This window comes from Onychomys torridus, chromosome 3 (assembly GCF_903995425.1).
Source record: "Onychomys torridus chromosome 3, mOncTor1.1, whole genome shotgun sequence".
Classification (NCBI taxonomy): Eukaryota; Metazoa; Chordata; class Mammalia; order Rodentia; family Cricetidae; genus Onychomys; species Onychomys torridus.
Window position 1 is genome coordinate 47,899,296 of NC_050445.1, and position 19,015 is coordinate 47,918,310.

At 42.9% G+C, this 19,015-nt stretch overlaps 1 protein-coding gene across 1 annotated transcript in view; it reads right to left on the reverse strand.

Moving 5' to 3' along the window:
* Cped1 (cadherin like and PC-esterase domain containing 1) overlaps positions 1-19,015 on the reverse strand; it is a 271,465-nt gene that overhangs the window by 238,448 nt on the left and 14,002 nt on the right. Inside the window, exon 2 of the mRNA XM_036181508.1 lies at positions 2,653-2,836. Within this exon, the coding sequence (XP_036037401.1) occupies positions 2,653-2,836 (184 nt within the window). The remainder of the gene's footprint in view (positions 1-2,652; positions 2,837-19,015) is intronic.

Here is a 19,015-nt window from a genome sequence, read left to right on the forward strand (position 1 = left end):
TGCTCAGCCTGGGGGGCACAAGTTCACACGCATTGGTGTAACTTCCTCCTCCGCTGATGCACACAAGGTAAAATAACGAGGCAGTCAACCATGCACCAGCAAAGGAATCACGGGAATTCCATTCTGAAAAAGTATTTCTGGAGTATTTACAGTTCAAACATAGCTTATAGGTTAAATTGGTGGTCATATAAAATAAGCTGTGATTTCTTTTTTAATTCTACATGTGATATACATTAGATTAGAATCATAGGGCTGTTTTATTTCAGGTATTGTCTCCATAGCGCTCCACAGTGAAAAAAAATTAAAAGTCAAATCTACAGACCAAAATCAATTTCCATACTTCAGATATTGTGAAATTGATCCATCTGCTGGAGGCACTAGGTAAGAGAGTAAGAGAATGCTAAACTGAGCGGGAAGATGTTTTTAAAGCCGGCAGAATGTGGGAAAGGAAATTGAATCATCATCCACACGACAAATGATGGTGTCACTACACAGTTATCACTGGTCATCCGGTCCAGCAGCAACTCCGGCTGCCAGATTCTATCGCTCCAAGCTGCCTTTGCACTTACATAGTACTTGGAAGCCGCAAAGCCACCCTCCCTATTCTGTGTCAAACTGACCCACTGGCGTCAGGAGAAAGAGGTGATGCAATCCATCTGTTTTGCAGCTGGAGAAATTTCAAATTGAATTAAAAGTGAAATGCACAGATAATCCACATTGTATCCATACAAGGTCAGGGGCAGAATCAAGATGATGTGGAATATAGAGGGAGTTCAGACCACAATAGCATGTCACCAGGAACACATGGCGTGACATCAGGAATGCTGGTCACATCGTATTCTAGTCTATTTTATTCTAATGAGGTTTTGATGATGGCACTTCCAAATGCTCTGAACCTTTAGCTTGTTTCTTTGTAATAGAACAAACCCAACAGAACTCAAAGGAGTTCACCACAACTTTGTTCTCAGCTCTTATCAACATTCCAGGGCTTGAGTACTCCTCCATGTTTTTCTTACTTGTAGGCAGAGGTCTACTGGTTTGGATTTCTAAACCACTCCTTAGGACAGAGACCAGTATGCTGCATTCACAGAGGCCTGCCTTACAAACAGTACACTTAACACCTTCTGATTGTCTTCCTTCTCATCAAATGATCTTTGTGGATTCTACTCCCTGAGAGCTTCACCAGCCAAGTGTGAGGGTGATCGAGGCCAAGTATCATCAACCCTTCTCAGACACATCTTTCCAAGTTTCTTTCACCCCCACAGGCCAATAAAAGGATACCACACCGAAAGAGAAGCAAGCTTGTTACCTCATTACAAGAGTATGGGGCTCCAGAATCTGTCTATTCTCTCTCAAAGAAAACTACCTTTGAAAAAAAGCAGTTAATTCAAATTGTTTCTTTTCCCTTTCTTATGGGAAAATACACATACACACACAACCTTTTCATATTTGGGATCCCACTTCCAAAAATTGTACTTTGACAATTTTTTTTTAGTTCTCACATGTGCATTGAAAGTGAACAGTTTTTTATTGTCATTATTCCCTGAATAATGCTCTATGCATAAAAATGATGTGTGCTATATGTATATTGTATTGCGTATTATAAATGATCTAGAAATGACTCAAAATATGCGTGTGGGGTAGTTATTTGCAAAGACTACACTATTTCATAAAAGGGATTTGGGTGTCTGCAGGGAGCCCTGGAGCCAATCCTCTGTGGGCACTGAGGGATGGCTATATTGTGTCTTCATAAAAATGAAAATGTGACTAGCTTATGCTGAATGCATAGTATGCATCACTGTATCTCCCATGAGTTCAGTGCAGGATAATGAGCCACAAGAGACTAAGACAGCAGAGGGGCAAAGAAAAAGAACACAGGAAATGAGCATGGGACTCGGGGCCTCCCATCCGTCCTTCCCTCACATCATTATGGTCCATTTCTTCCCAGAAAGACTCGGTCTCCATTCATGTTTCTTCATTTTAGTCAGGCAGTGACAGAGAGTTTTGAATAAGGTCATGGATACAGAGCATAGTGTGGGACCTTGTGTGTGTTCAGCTCTTGGGGAGGTAGTAGCTGTTACTCATTTTGTTCTTTCAACCTCCCTTATGTACTCAATTTTCTTTCAAGTAATTTTATAACAACTTGTCTCTTATTTTTCTCTTCAAATGATAGAAATGAAAATACTTGATGACTAATGGAATGTATAATAAATGTCCTCACCACTTTCCTATTTAGAACCATCTGTGAATCCCATTTCAACTGGCTTTGCAAAACAATTTCCAGCACATTCTACTTGCCATCAAATGAAGTGGCAATTTCCTTAAAATATGGAGCAGTTCAGTGCTAGATAGAATATGTATTCACACACATAAACATAAACATTTTTAATGTAGCTTTTAAATATGAACTATGTGACTCCAAAATGCTACTGAAATGCAAACAGAATCATTTCAAGAATAAAGAGATCTAACCAAAGAAAATTGAGAAAAGGCAATGAAAAGAATCGAAGAAGCTGAGTGTATCTGATATGAGATATTTGATCATGGATAAAATCTTGTTTTGTGAAACAGTTTGATGGGAAGAAAATTAGCAGCATAGTCTAGAACTTGTTCATACGTGGAATAACTGTGAGAGTTACTTATCATTCTGACCTTGGTCCAACAGCTCCAGATCTAGGCCAACACCAAGTCTTTCTTCAACAGTGACAACACTGTAGCCATGCTGGTCAAGGAGGTGCTGGTGCATCTGGAGCTCCGCTCTGCTGTACGAAAGAGGCCTGAAGAGGATGGCCCTTCTGCTGCGACTGCCAAAGTGTGTCTCAATAGATTCTTCAATCTGAGAAGAGAAAGAGGGCATCAAAATCCAAGGTGAAATAGTGGTATCTTCCCATTGAAGGGCATCATCAACATGCACCAAGGCCGTTCAGAAAGGTTATCCTCCTCATTTCCTCTAGGAATGAAACACAGCAGATTTCTATTCACTGACAAGGACGATGGCAATCTCAGGCAAGCCCTGAAGGTCAACTGAGTAGCTCTCACTGTTGTGGAAGGATGAATGTTTAAAAACACAGAGCTCCGTGGGGGAACCTGCTGCCTAGAAAGACAGACAGGGTAACTGAAGACATAAATTAACAGTAATGACTGTCATCAAAGCAGTCCCGACTCACTACCTTTTAATCAGACTTAGGCAAATATGATACAGGACATGGACTCAGAGAGGACGGGGACACTGTTGAAAAGACTCAGAGCTGAAAGGCTGTCAGTACTGTCCGTGATGGTGAATATTGATTGTCAACTTGACAGGACTCAGAATCACATGGTAGACAAAACTCTGGGCATGTATGCAAGGGAGTCGCTAAACTGACTCAGTTGAGGTGGGAAGCCTCACCCCAATGCTGTCTGCATCGTGCCATTGGTCGTGACTTTTGAACTGTGTATAAGGAGAAAGCAAGCTGAGTGAGCGTCAGCATTCATTTCTCTCTGTGTCCTGGGACTTATACACAATATGACCAGCTATGTCATACCCCTACTGCCATGCCTCGCCAACAACAATGGACTGTACCTCCAAACTATAAGCCAAAATACATTTATTTTGTCTGGTATTTTGTTGCAATGGTGGCAAAAATGACTACTACTCTGTTACTTTTCTCAATTATGATATTTCAAAGCTTGAAAGCATTCTCATGAGCCAGGAAGAGTCTTACGTGGGAGCCAACAAGAGCTGCTGAGACTTAATAATTGTGGGTTCTTCCCATAGTAGCTTATTGCTACCCCAAATACTTATTCTTCTTTATCACTACAGTGCTTAGGATTCCATGAGTAAAGGAAGTTTTTGAATGCACAAGTAGAAAGTGGCAGAAATTTAAATTCATTTATATTATCTTAATGGCAGGTACCGAGTATTTTTCTGAAACTCAAAAGTAAGCCTTGATAAATGAATTTGGTTTATTGTTGGAGGTAATGAGAATGGACAATGGTCAGGCAAGAGACATAGGAGACCAAAGAAGAAGAGGAAAAGGCAGGGTGCTGAAAAGGAGGAGAAATCACTTTGAATGGCAGCTATCCATGAGCTTGTCCACTTAGTGGGTTGGAAGCATAAGATGCCCATGGTTTTCAGGATTTAATTTTTTTTAACATTATTTCCATCAACAGTTGATTTCACTTCTCTTTTCAAAATATTTTTTTTTAATTTTGTGAATGTATATGTGTAGCTATGTGCACTTATATGTGGTGCATGTGGAGGCCAGGAAAGAGCATCAGGTCTCCTGAAGCTGGAGATTCAGGGGGTTGAGAGGCATCTGAGATGAGTGCTGAGACCCAAACTCTGGGCCCCTGGAAGAACAGCAGTTGCTGTTAACCACTGAAGCATCTCTCCAGTCCCCAAATCCACTTCTTTGTCAGATTCCACGAGGCTATAAGAAACTGCCTTCCATCACTTGTCATATAGCCCACTTATTTCCACACTTGGTTTTCATCTTGCTCTTTTTTTTATATCACTTGCTCTATCTATACCATAGAAAGGCCTTCTGCCTTTTATGTCTTTATCATCTCATCCATCCATTAAATTCCAAACCATCCCAAAACATTCAATCACAATCTATCTTGGAAATTTTTAATTGTGATATGTACTTCTATCAGTGTTTTATTTAGGGTTTTTATTTATGTGATAAAAACCATGCTCAAAGAAACTTGGGGAGCAAATGGTTTATTTGGCTTATGTTTCCATATCACTGTTCATCACCAACAAAGTTAGAATCCCCAATAGGGAAGGGACCTGGAGTCAGAAACTGATGAGTTGGTTGCTCATCTTTCTTTCTTTTTCTTTTTTTGGGGGGTGGGGGGTTGAGACAAGGATTCTCTATATTGTTTTGGTGCGTGCCCTGGAATCCTGGATCTCACTCTATAGACCAGGCTGGCCTTGAACTCACAGAGATCCACCTGGCTCTGCCTCTCAAGTGCTGGGATTAATGGTGTGCTTTCTTATAGAACCCAGGACCATGAGCCCAGGGATGGTGCCACCAACATCAATCACTAATTAAGAAATGCCCTACAGGCTTGCTTATAGCTCAATCTTATGGAAGGCATTTCTCAGTTGAGGATTCTTCCTCTCAAATGACTATAGTTTGTATCAAATTGACATAAAACTATCCAGCACAGTAAGTATTGATGAAAGGATTCTACATCCCTCCCCCACGTCAGTCCCTGCTGAGCCAGACTCAGCTTGTTGGTTTACCTCTAGTGTCCTGTACATGCCATATACTTAACAAGTGAGGACATTTAAATTAATGGATTATAGTGCAGAATCAAAATCTTTAAAGATATCTATGGAAAGAGGAAACAGACTTAGCTGGGCATGATGACATATACCCAATCACAGCACTCAGGAGGTTGAGGCAAGATGATCAAAGTTCAAGACCAGCCAAAGTACACAATGAGGCTGTCCAAGAAGAAAATAAAAACAAGAGGAAGAGGAAGTGGGGTTCAGAGGGTAGAGGGAAGAGGGGGAGGAGGAGGGGGAGAAAGGGGAGGAGGAGGAGACAACACTGACAACATAGGTACAAACTATTGCTGTCTGCCTAGCCTAGTGAAGTACAGGATACCAAAGTGTCACCTTGTTCTTCCTAGCGCCATCTATGTGATCTTTGACAATATCTTTCTTCTGGGTGCTACCAAGGTGAAAGAGTTAAGATGTGTGAAGTACTTAGAGCCATGCTTTCCACACAGCAGCTACTGTGTCTGTACACAGTAACATATCATAAAGAGTGAGGGGCCCAGCAAATGTTAGGAGTTTGAGCAGGGTGTGACACACGCAAGGGTGCTGAGTGTAGCCAGAGGCAATAGAACCTAATCCCCATCTGAGCACGGTACTTTGGGAAAAATACCCTTGAGCAGTGATTCCTTCATGCTAAAGATATTGTGTTTTGTGGATGAAGAAGTTATCTGTCCTAGTTTGCTTCCTATTTGTCATAAAACACTGACCAAAACCAACTTGGGGAAGAAAGGATTTGGATCACAGACGACAATCCATCACTGGGGGAGGGGGAGCCATAGTAAACACTCAAGACAGGAACCTAGAGGCGGTAACCACAACGGAGACCATGAAGGGACACTGTTAACATTCAGGTATCTGTACTGGCCTGCGCTTAGGGTTCTGACAGGATATGTCCTCGGCTGCAGCCACTAAAAGCAACCCCTGTGCACATTCATTACGTTTCCCTATAAAAGGCTGGCCTTGCCCCATCTCTGATCTCTTTCTCTTCGTCCACTCTCATTACCAGGGCTCAGTCTCTGCCCTCTTCTTTGCCCCTTTTCTCCCCTCCCCTCAATAAACCTCCCATGTGGGCCCTGTTGTATGCCGAGACTCCTTCCCACCATTTTTGAAATGCAACATTTGGTGCCAAGACTCGGATAGGCTCTGCCAGTAGTCTGAGAAGTGCCGAGACCCTGGAACCTGGTCTGCCCCACAGCCCTGCTTTCCCACCTAACAAATCGCTGGGACTCCCCATCCAACACCAATAATTGGTAACCCCCCCCCCCCCTCTTCACTTCTGGCGATTTCCCATGAGTGAGGCTTCATTTCTCAAGCACAATCCTCACCTTCTAGCTTTTCTCGAAGTCCTGGAACCAGGCGACTGTGTCTCACTTGGGCTCTTTACCCATCAGCCCCTTCTCTTTTGGATGATGATCCACTGAGTAGCCTGTGCCTCCTCATCCATACTGGCTGAATTTCTGGGACGCTAGAGATTTCAGCCCTTGGATCTTCTCTACCTCACTCATGGAAAATGAGCCTACCACCATACCTACCACCCGACTTAAGGGCTAAACTTATGTGCCTTTGCCCTAATACTCCTTAGATATCAATCCAAATGGTCATTTACCGGCACCTCATATCCCGGTATTTCATGGGATCTTTGCAACTTCCGCCAGCGATCCAGTAGATGGAAGAGGGTACCCTGCTTTCAAGCTTTTCCCAAAGCCCTTCTCTCTGTTCTTTCTTCCTGCTCTACTCTCTAGCTGGCCGCCTGCTGCTGTGCCTCCCTGTTACCTGCATTTCCCCTGCCCAGACTCTGTCAAAGCAGTTACATCATCACCTGTCTCCGGGTCCTTTTCCGCACATGTGCACCCTTCACAAGTGCCCGCCAGGCAGAGCTCTTTCTCCTTGCTTCATCTCTTGCCTCGTACTCCTCTCCTTGCCTCTAGTTCCCTCTCTTGCTTCTTTCTTGTTTCTCTACCTCTTGTCTGTCTGCCTCTCTCAAGTTCCGAGGCACCCTTTCATTCTTTGGCTTTCCCACTCCCAATAAACCTCTAGCACTAACTCTGTTGTGAGTGGCATGTTAGCTTAGCGGCATACCTGCAACACATCTGCTTTCTCATTTACAGAACAGCTTTGCCTTCCATTCAATACCAACAATTGATTTTCTGGTGGGGCTACCTGCCTCTGACAATTCCTCTGGGTGTGAGACTGACCGCAGTATTCCTTGGATGAGGTACTGGGGAACAGAGAAAGAATTCCCCATTTCTTTTTTTTTTTTCCTTTGTTCCAAGACTTGCTTGTATCTGTCTACTTTCTCTCTTTAAGTGTCCTGTTAGCTGCAGTGTGTGAGGTGAGTCTGAGATGGAGAAGCCAGCTTCCTCTGGCTCAGCGCACACTGGTTTTCCCTTTCTTTTAGTTTATTCAACTCCTGTTTAATATGTGTGTGTGTGTGTGTGTGTGTGTGTGTGTGTGTGTGTGTGTGTAAGAGAGAGAGAGAGAGAGAGAGAGAGAGAGAGAGAGAGATTTGGATTTAACCCTATATGTGTAAATGTAAGCTGGGTTTAATTCTGTGTATATGTGTATGTAACTATTCTTTTGAAAAACATGTTTTAAATGGCAACCACATGGCTCTCTTCCATGTCAGCTGGTGATTTCATCATGGATTTTTTTTTTTTTTTAAGCTCCAGGGAATCAACTTGGCTCCACCTTGAACAACATCTTGCCAGGTCCAAGTGGTGCCAGAGAGTTCCACAGACCCTGGACAGTGAAGTTGAAACAGCCAGCTACCCTAGGACATGGCCAGCACCCTAGTTTTCTCAGGTCCCTCAAAGATGATTGACATCCTCCAGGTCAGCAGGAAGGAGTTTCGAAAACACCCGCCCTCGTCCACGCCTCACCTGCTAACCCTTTCTAACTTCTCACCTTTTTATAATAAACAAAATTTTAGCATTTAGGCATCTGTACTGGCCTGCCCTTGGGGTCCTGACAGGATACATCCTCAGCTGCAGCTGCTGAGAGCACCTCTGTGCACATTGGCTACATTTCCTTATAAAAGGCCGCCCTTGCCCATCTCCTGTCCTTTGCTGTCGTCTCCAGAGCCCAGTCTCTGCCCCTTCGCTCCCCTCCCCTCCATAAACCTCCCCTGTGGGCCCTGTTGTATGGTGTGACTCCTTCCTGCTGTTTTTGACTACTTACTGAACCACCTGAATGGGGTTGGTGCCCACAGTGGGCTGAGCTCTTCAACTATTACTCAAGAAAATGCCCCCACAGACTTGTTTATGGGCCAGTCTGTTGAAGGCATCATCTCACTCAAATTTACCTCTCCCCAAGTCACTCCAGTTTGTGTCGAGCTGACAAAAACTAACTAGCACCCTATTTCAACTCCAAGCATTTATCTGCAAACTGGGACATGATTCCCGAGAAAATGTAACTGCATGACAAACTTAGAACGAGTGTCCGGAACTGGGCATAGGCTGTGTCTTTTGATAGGCAGGGGATTATAGGGAATGTGTGGCCCTCACTAGGCCAAAGTAAACAAACAGGCGTCTGGGTGAAAGGGGAGACTGTGCTTCCAAATATATCAGTGACACTCAAGTGAAATACAAGGATCCAGCATTTCCCTTGCACTATTTTTTCCCTAACCCCAGGATGCTTCTCTCTAGCTCAGCTGACTCAAGGACAGGGATCGGACACGAGCAGAGACAATCTTAAACTCTTCAGTCATTTTCATTTCATCTTTTTCACTCAACCAACATCAGTTGAAGCAAGAGCAGTGTAACTTTTGCCAGCACATCTTATTATTGGACACATTTTAAATAGTGCAGAAGTTCTGGCTGTGTTTTATTACAGCCTCCATTAACTTGACCTAAAATTCGAATTCACTTCTGAGACTATAGCAAATAACAGAAAGGAGATTGTCAGTAAAACTGTGTTGTCCTATCCTGTGGTATAAACTGCTCTTGACCTTGTAACATTTAGAACACACTGTATCAGCAGAGTGGCCCAATACCACAGGTCAGGGACAGTTTTAGCTAGTCCAGTGACAGGTGCACATGCTTCGTACGTGAAGCAGAAACTGTGCAAACAATTAGTCACCTGCACCAACAAATGCTGGATTATCAAATTGGAGAAGCAGCACTGGGGGAAATAAGCTTGTGATTACACCTTCAGTTTCAAAGCATATCTTCAGTGGAATCCTGCATTTATCCACTGTTCTCCACTACAGCTTACATGTGGGCTCACAATCCTGCTGACCAGAATTATTTGCCTATCTTTCTTATTGAGAGATTTGCAAAGTTCTTCCTTGGAAATCACTTTGCTAGACTACCTGAGAGCCTTTTTATAGATGAGCACATTATTTTTACTGGAAAGACTTCAAAATCTGAAATCTTTATATCACCTTAGGTAAAGCGAAGGTGGGTTATTGTAATAAAGTACTGGGAGTGTTTGATGGGGCAATGGAGAGAAAGGAGAGATAGAGTGATCATCAAAAACATGGACTTGAATTCTGGCTTGGCTGTTTGCTTGCTTTACATACTGGGTCAAGTTTTTTAATCTGTCCACATCTGAGGGCTCTCATATGTGTAGCCAAAAGAACAAATCCCACCTCATGAGTTGTATTGGAAAAAAATGAAGTTTGATATGAAAATGTCCAATAACACTGAATGATGCTAAAACATACATAAATTTGAATTATAATATTGTATTGTAGCTGTCCCTTTATATTAGGAATTCTATAAGTTAATAAGGTTTGGTGGTCTCTGTCATAAAAGGTGTTTTAGTAATAAACTATATATCCATATGCTTGCTATATTTTTGTTTATAAGGGTTATTTCTTATTCAAATAGAAGTCTACTTTTATTAAATTATTATTTGCACTTTTCTTTTTTAATTGAAAATTCTTTTTCATAGAACATATTTTGATTATGGAGTCCCTTCCCCCAACTCCTCCCAGATCCTCCCCACCTCCCCACCGCCCCAAACCCATGCCCTTTTTTCCTGTCTTTAGGAAATAAACAGAAAAACAAACAAACAAGCAAAAATCCAAACAAACCAGAAAAGAAAATGAAGAAACAGACACACAAACAAGATACATAAAAATTCAAAATCATAAACCATAGAAGCAAAAGTCCAGTAAAAAAGTACAAAACTGCCCACAAAGCAACAGGAGACAAAAGTCTATGAGCATCCCATTGAGTTGGGTTTGTGTTGGCCATCTACTACTGGGCATAGGGCCTGTCCTGAAATGTGCTTTAGCTATCCAGTAAGACTCCAATGGAGAAAGCTAACTTTTCCTTTGCCAACTGCAGATAGCTTCTTGGTTGGGGTAGCAGCCCAAGTCTACTTCTCCCTGTCTGTGCTGCGACTCCTCCTAGTTTGAACGTGTGCAGGCCCTGTTCTAGCTGCTGCAGAGTCCACAGGTGGAATAGTCCTGTTGGGCCTGGAGGACATTGTTTCCCCATAATGATCATCTCTCCCTGGCTCTTACCAATCTTTCCATCCTCTCCTTTGCGTAGCTTTCTGAGCCCTGAGGGAAGGATTGGGATGAAGATGCCCCATTTAGGACTGAATGTTCCTAATTAGCTCACTTTCTGCACATTGTCCAGTTGTGAATCTTTCTGTGTGTTAATTCTTATCCACTGCAAGAAGAAGAAGCTTCTTCTCTGATGATGGTTGAGCAAGACCCTGCACTATGGATATAACGTTAGGAATCATTTTAGTGCTGTGTTCCTTTAGCAGAAGAGCATTTGTTTTTCCTGCAGGCCCATGGACTTAGGTTCTTGGCCATCCAAGCAAGTGACCCAAGTTTCAGCTCATGGAGAAGGCCTTGAATCCAATCAGAGAGAGGCCAGTCACCCACACAATTTTTGTGATATGTCCATTTTTTTGTGTGTGTATGTCTGTTTCCCTGCATGCATGTGTGTGTACCACATGTATACCTGGTGTCTGTGGATGCCAGGAAAAGGGCATTCAATTCCCTGGAACTGGAATTGCAGGTAGTTTTGATTTGCCATGTGGGTGCTTTGAACAAAATCCGGGTCTTCTCTAAAACTGGAATGTGCTTTTAACTACTGCTGCCCAGCCCCTTTTTGGAGACATTTTGAAAACAATTATGTGCTATTGAACCAGGGCAGAAGCAGAAGAGCCTCCCTCTACTGTTTGTTCCATTGGTGGTTCTTTCATAGAAGTAACTTCTTCTTTCCTCCCTCCCTTCCTTCCTGTCTCCATTCTCTTATTCTTTTCAATGCTTCTTTTTAAATTTTTACTTGATCTTTCCTTTGAAATTTTCATACATACATATGATGTGTTTTGGCCATACCCACCCTTTACCCTGCTCCAACTTCCTCCAAACCTCCTCCACACCCTCCTCACAACTTCATATCCTATCCTATTTTTTTTTCCTTCATAATCCTGAGAGTGAAATGAAATCTACCTGTATGTCTACAGGTACAGTGTTACCCTGTGGAGCATAGGCAGTCTACTGGAGGCCACACCCTTGGCTTTCCCTCTGCTAGCATGCATCAACTGCCAGGAGTTAGCAGGTAGGGGTGAGTCTTCATGAGCCCCTCGCTCATCCATGCTTGATCTTGTTCAGGCAGCCACAGCTGCTGATGAGTCATGAGTGTAACAGCCATGTTTATGTCCAGAAGATCTTATTTTGCAAAAGTCTCCCCTGACCCAAGGCTCTGACAATCTTTCTACACCCTCTTCTGCAATGCTCTCTGAGACTTGCCAGGAGGAAATGATATTGCTGCGCTGTCTAGGGCTGAGCACGCCACAGTCCTTGTTCTCGGTACTTGGACTAGTTGTGAGCTCTATGTTAACCACGATGTATTACAATAAGATGTTTCTTTGATGAGGGCTGAGAGCTGCACTAACCTATGGATAGAAGGATAAATATTCAGAAAGTGGTGTGATGCTATGATCATTTATCAATACAATGGTAGCAGATTCTCCCCTAGAGTGCCAAGGGTCATTATCTCTAATACACATGAATTATTTGTTTGTCTACTTACTGTGTTCACTGCCTGCCTCCGTACATCAGAAGGGAAATAGGTTTGTGTCTGGTTGAGTTCCCTTTTGTTTTCTCAGCCTAAGGACAATACTTGGCACAAAAGATGCAATAACAAATATGGTTTGAATGGATGCATGTAAACATCTTCTACTTTAATATGTTGGCAATGGAAAGTAGTTAAAATTTATATCAAGGAACACATTCTAATAGGATTTTGTATTATAGCAATAATAGCAAGAACGAGTTTGTATTTGAAAAACACAATCAATTTACAGTAAAATACTGAGTAAAGAAAATATTGTTAATGTAGTATATTTCTCAGTTACCTTCAAATTCTTCACCAGAACCCAAGAAATACAGCTCTTTAAAATATTGTAGGGCCAGAAAATAAAACTTGCTTTTTTTTTTTCACATGACAAAAAGACTTTTAGGTCGATTTATTGAAGTAACTGTATATTTATGAGAACTTTTGATGCTCAAGTACAAATCATATCAAAGGCTTTGGATGCGTGTCATAGATGACTAGAAGTTAAATTGCCTTTTTGGTCCAGCCTTTTGGCATTTTAAAAATATCACAGAGTTCTATCATAGTGAATTATGTTTTAATTTTTCCACTACAAGAATAAAATAGATTCTTTTCCCCCTTGGGGAAATGTACACTTATTTAAGAGAATGTAGGTAATAAAATGGAAGGGATTTTCCAGGACACATATCGAACATATTTTTACTTAAAAACCTAATTGCAAGGCAATAGGAACCCAGCAGGTTTACTGGGCTTGCTGGGAGTGTCTCCTGACCAGAGACGGCTCAGTGGTAGTAGCACTTGATGAACAGGCCTGAAAACCTCAGTTTGATCTCCAGAAGCCATGGAAGGAGAGAACAGACTCAGCAAAGTTGTACTCTGACCTACACACACACTCCGTAGCACGCACATATCTCCCTTCATATGCACACTAGTAATAAATAAGTAAGGTTTAAGTGCAATATCAGTGACTCTTACAGCTGATCAAGTGAATCTCCAGTTGGCCACTGGATGGCCACATTTTTTCAGAGCAAAGTGTCTTTTGGTTATACTACTAAATTGTATCCTGGGGTTATTTTGGGAAAAAAAATAAGTTTTTTTTTTTTTTTGGAGAAAAGGGTTATTTTGATTCAAGTATTCGGTATAAAGTCAGCTGGCTTCATTGCTTTTAGGACAGTAAAGTAGAACACTATGGTGGGAGCTTGTGTTGCAACAAAGAGGCTTGCCTCATAGAGGCGAGTAACCCACAGAACACCAGAAGGCCTCTGCCACCAGTTCTAACCACACTGAAGTCAGGCAAGGCCCAGACAGAAGATGCTGGGGAAACAGGGAGCTCTCTCACTTGCTCTGGCTCTCTCTTGCTCTCTTTCGCCATTCATTCACTAACCTGTTTGATACTTTTCAAGCATGGCGGGCATGGTGCTAGAGTCTGGGAAAGGCAACAGTGGAAAGGCTTAGTGAAGTTCCAGGCCTTGCTGAGTATGTCCAGCAGTAAGTATTTGATGGAGTTGAGCAATGTGACTCCAATGGAGACAGTGATTGTGGTCTGCCAAAGAATAGCTCCAGAAGGACCCTTCTCGGATGGCACGGCATTGCTGCTCATCTGTCTTGTGAATGCGGCATGTGAAAGTAGACAAAGACCATTACTCAAAGCAGAAAAGGGATGAGGAAATAAATCGAAAGACCCTGCAAGGTCGGTACCATGGTCGTTCTTTACTGTATGTGGAAAATATAGTCAAGGAAGCAATAAGAAATGGCTGGAATTGGTGAGTTTTTAGAAAAGAGCAATGGCAGTATCACTATGGGCTTGTTAAGCAGCCAAGAGGAAACCCAAACCTGATAGTCAAGATGATAAAAGTTGACCAGTTCATGCTGATTTTTATAGGCAGGTCTGACTTTAATGATTCCTTCCACTAAAAGACACAGTGTGGAAGCGGGAGCTGAAGGAACAGGCAGAGGAAAGGCGTTCCTTGTTTTACTGTTTTCTGGGAGTATGCATGTCTGGACAGGATTCTAGAAGGTCAGACTTTGTCTAAATCACAAGATTTCCTAAAACCTAGACGCTGATCGCATGTCATACAGAAAAGGGATTTTAAAACTATGTAGGTGGTGCAGTAACCCGAGTGACTCTACAGAAAGGGAAGAGTGAACTCCTCATTGAGGTGACATCTGACCACAGAGGAAGCCTGGGAAAGAACTGTGAGGCTGAGCTAGTGACTCTTCTCTGTGGAGCCAGGCTTGGTGTAGTAGAGGCAGGGGGAGGCAGCAACAGCATGGTCAAATCCTATTCCAGGAATGGCTTTGAGGACATTCAGTAAACAGCCAAGTATATTCAAACCTATTATTTAAACTAAAGGACAGAGCTGGGGGAAAGGCAGGGAACAGTAGACACAGCTGGACCAAGCTGTCTGCACAAATATTCTGTTGATAAGTGAAGCAAGTTGTATGTGTCCTGGAGGAACATCTGAAATACTAACATCTAGAGAACATGATAGGATGTTTGCTTATCAGGAAAGACTTCACATCTATAAAACATTAAGTACGCTATCTGCAGGTAACAGCTAAAGGTTTCCCAGGTCACTCTACCCAAACCTTTGGAGCCACATGGTGCCTTCCTGCAGGGGGCCACACTGTACAGTTGCTGTATTTGAGGAAAGGAAGAGAACAGAGAATGGAGAGGAGCAAGCTGCAAGACGAAAGGAAAAATGCCTGAATGAAACAGCTTCTCAGCCTGCAAACTTCAGCAAGGACATGCCATGCTGTGTGAGGCATCATGTCTGTGTCCACTGGCTCCTCCTGCAAGATAAGGCTCACACACAGTATGGATCTTGGATACAAGGGAAATCCAGAAGGATACCAAGAACGCAAGAAAAACAATTGCTCCTCAAGACCTTCCCTGGGTCCTGCCACCCCATCTCTGTTCCCACTGAGCTGGCTCTCCATTTCAGGCAACACCAAAGAACTTATCCCATCTCCCTCCTGTCTCTGCTTTCCCCAAATTCCTGCTCTCCCTCTCTCTTCCTCTCTCTGTTTTGAAAGTAATAGAAAGCCTGTTTCTAGCCTCCTTTGGAAGGGATTCCTCAGGCTAATCCAAGACTCCTCGCCTTGAGATGCCACCCACCGTGCACAGCTGTGGGCCATCAGTTTTCTGCTTACTGTAACTGCAGACATAACAAAGCCCCGGCAGAGGGGATGAAAACAGTTATAGCTGGGAGGAGCTGGTCAGATAGCTTCCTTCAAGATGGCTTTAGGAAAAAAACCAAACATGAAACTGTCTTGAGACAGAGAAATGAGATCGGGAGGGAAGGCTCCTGGCTGGTTTGTAGCTACTCTGTACTGTGGAGCAAATGAAAGCCATTCCTTTCCTGAGCATCCACTTCAGTCTCTCCACCTTCTTTCCTCTACACCCTCGGCCCTTCCCTGTGCTATTCCTCTGAACTCCAATAAAGTTGAACACAAGTAGGAAGTCGGTTTCTTTGTAGCCCAAGCCCTGGTCACACCAGCTTATGTCAGAACAAAAGCTCTCCTACTGACTTGGCGGGTCCTTCTTGCCCTCTGAGGTTCCTTAGTGTCAGCACTTCTTACAGTGCATCGTCCGTAATAAAGAAAATGTGGAACTGACAATCCACCCTTGTGAAATAACAAGGCACGGACAAGGAAAGACCTTGTTCTTTTGAAATACGTTAAAATAATAGCAAGTCTCTGTCCCCTGGTGCCTAAACAAGGAGTTAATTCAGCCACTCAGCCTTAAAAATAGCAAGTCCCTCCAAAGTGAACGGAACAGAAAGGAAAGGCCACTGGGGCCATTACCACACAGTACCTAAGCACCATGCAGTGGCCAGAGATCGTCACAGATGCCTGATGCTCTGGATCTGAGTTTGAAGCTTTTCCAGCAAAGTTGCAAGTCTGTCTCTCATTCCCAGACCCCATTCATCTCTCTCTCTCTCTCTCTCTCTCTCTCTCTCTCTCTCTCTCTCTCTCCTCTCTCTCTCTCCTCTCTCTCTCTCTCCCTGAAGCTCTCTACTCATCTGCCCTCAGCAGTCACCTCCCATCTTTCCATTCATGCCACTGACAGATCAAAAGATGATTCATATGGAAGCCTGCAAAATATACAGTCCTTCACGAATGTAGAACTTGATTAAATAAATGTCTCACAAAAAGGTTGTAGATAACAGGCCCTCTTGAAATAATAAATTTCAACAAAAACCCTACAAGTTTTGAGAATATCTATTCATAGAGGTTCTGTCACATTACAAGCATAGTAAGAAAAGGGTATTGACATCCTAGGGATGCTGAAGCATCAGAAACAAAAAAAAAAAAAAAAAAAAACTACATTAGTCTCAAATTTAAAACACGTCACACTAAGAATATTGTAAGGAAAAATAGGTCTTTTTGAATATCACACATATTTAATGGGCATACATACTTCTTAGATTTAGAGGCTAAACAAAAAAAAAGTGGGCAATTCATCCTTAATTGTATGTAAATATGCTTTAATTTTCAGTTTCGTAATAATATTCTGAAGGTCAATTCACACATTGGGATGTGAAAAGCTACACACTGAACACTACGTCCCCTGCTACGACTTAGAAATGATGGTCTCCATTGGATAATCCGTGGACCTCTCTCAGTCTCCATTCATTCCGTTCTCGGCTGTCGCAATGCCGGTGTCCATTGCAGTCTTCTTTCTCTCCCTTCTATATCACCAATGACAAAGCTTGCTGCCTGTGTTCCACTTCCGGTCCTGTTTATCTCCCCGACTGTCCTCCTAGGCCTGCTATCCTCTCTGCAGGTCACCTCTGCTGTGGGTCACCACGAAAAACCGCGTGGTAGCCAGCCTGGAATCTCTTTCTGGCATCAGAGTGCACATGTTCTCCTCTGGGCAGAGTCCAGCCTAAGGAAGCACCTGCCGGATATGAGTGTAGAATTCAAGCACTGACTTCGGGATTGAGAGAATTTTCTCTCCACTGTGTACCATATTTATACCCCCAGAGAGAGGAGGATGGGTTCCTTAGCCTACGTTTATTATCTGTGATCCAAACCAAGCATGTTGCCTCTCTGGCTGCTCCTCCTTTCCTCTTTCCCCTTAGAATTCATAGCCGCTTTATCTGGACCCTGTCCCCAAATCATGGCTCCATGACTGCACAGATTGGTAAGAATGCATGACAGACACACTCCATGCAGGAGTTCTCGTATCTCCAGGGCAGTTGAGGTCAGCTCCAGTTCTTGTTGGATCCCAGGCTTGGCTAGCAGATAAAGGCACAAACCTGCAAACCCAGAGAAACCCTTGCCTCACCCAGAGAGGAGCCAACATGGTAAGAAAAATGGGAGAGGGCGTACTTAGTATTCAAGAACCATGTCCCACATGGAAGTAATGGTTTTCCACAGACGAGTATCTTACCACTTGTTCTGTTTTCTTGCTTCTTCTAGTGCCCACTTGGCTGTTCACTCTCTCTCTTGGCTCCTTATCTTATCCTGTGTTGGGTGTTTCTAGGCTATAACCTTGGCCCACCTTTGCAGGTGACCCTGAGTGACACTTTTCTTCTCTGATAGCCTTACCATTGCTGCTCATACTACCAGATGCTGCAGATGTTCCTTTCAAGAATGGTTTTAAGTATCCAAGTTACAAATTAAATCTAGAAGGTAAATGAATAAATTCCAGCGCCTTGCTCTCAGAATCAAAACTTGGCAATAAATGGCAGTATCTAAAGGTCCCAGAACATAAATACTGGTCAGTTCAGACTGATATCACAATCTCAAGTTCTTTGCTCTGTGGGCCAGGTTGTGTGGAAAGCTTTGTGTGAAGCATGAAGCTGTTTTCTGTGGCTGATGAGAAAAACAAGTTCCCTTCCTAGAGTTTAGCTGCTAACACACCCAGCAGAAATCTTCCCTTTTGACAGGGCAGATTGTTTTAATCTTCTCAACCAAGCAGGAAGTAAGTATCTTTTAAGTGGAGGAGGAAATGGGAGGAGAGGTAAAACATTGGTGAGGATATCAGAATTCGAGGATCCAATAGCCAGTCTAGAGGACTGTTGGCCACTCTAGGAAATTCTATACTAAATATAAAGCATGAACTGACGGTGCCTCGCCCTCATCCATTTACCTGCCATGTTATGTGCATGATCTCTGCCCTGACCTCCTTTGACTAAGTTACTTAGAGGTTTTACTTTAATGCTGGGCCTCATAGAATTTGATCACATTGTGGCAAGTGCTTGGTTCCACCATTTAGGATTTTGCTAAGACAAGTGCTTAGGATTGTGTGCACTCCACTGTGTGATGAGGCACTCTCCTTTTATTATTACAGATTTTAAAAAGCTTCTTTTTAACAGGTCAATGTTTTTATGCTAAGATAAGTGAGAAGGGGCTGAGGAGATGGATCAGCAGTTAAGAGCACTGGCTGCTCTTCTGGAGGACCTGGGCTCAAGTTCCAGCACCCACATGGCTCACAATTGTCTATAACTTCAGATCAAGAGGATCAGATGTTCTTGTAGACATGGATGCAGACAAAACACCCACATACATACAGTAAATAAAATAAGAATATAGAAAGAGAATACAGATCAAAATCAGAGATAGGTGAGAATCTTGAGGTTTCTATATTTGAAAGATTATGTTTCCACTAATACGTTATCTTCCCCATCAATTTCAGAGCAGATACATTATCTTAATGTCTCCTTGTAAGAGAAAGAGTAAGCTTGCCTCTTCCTGCTCCCCACCCCTACTT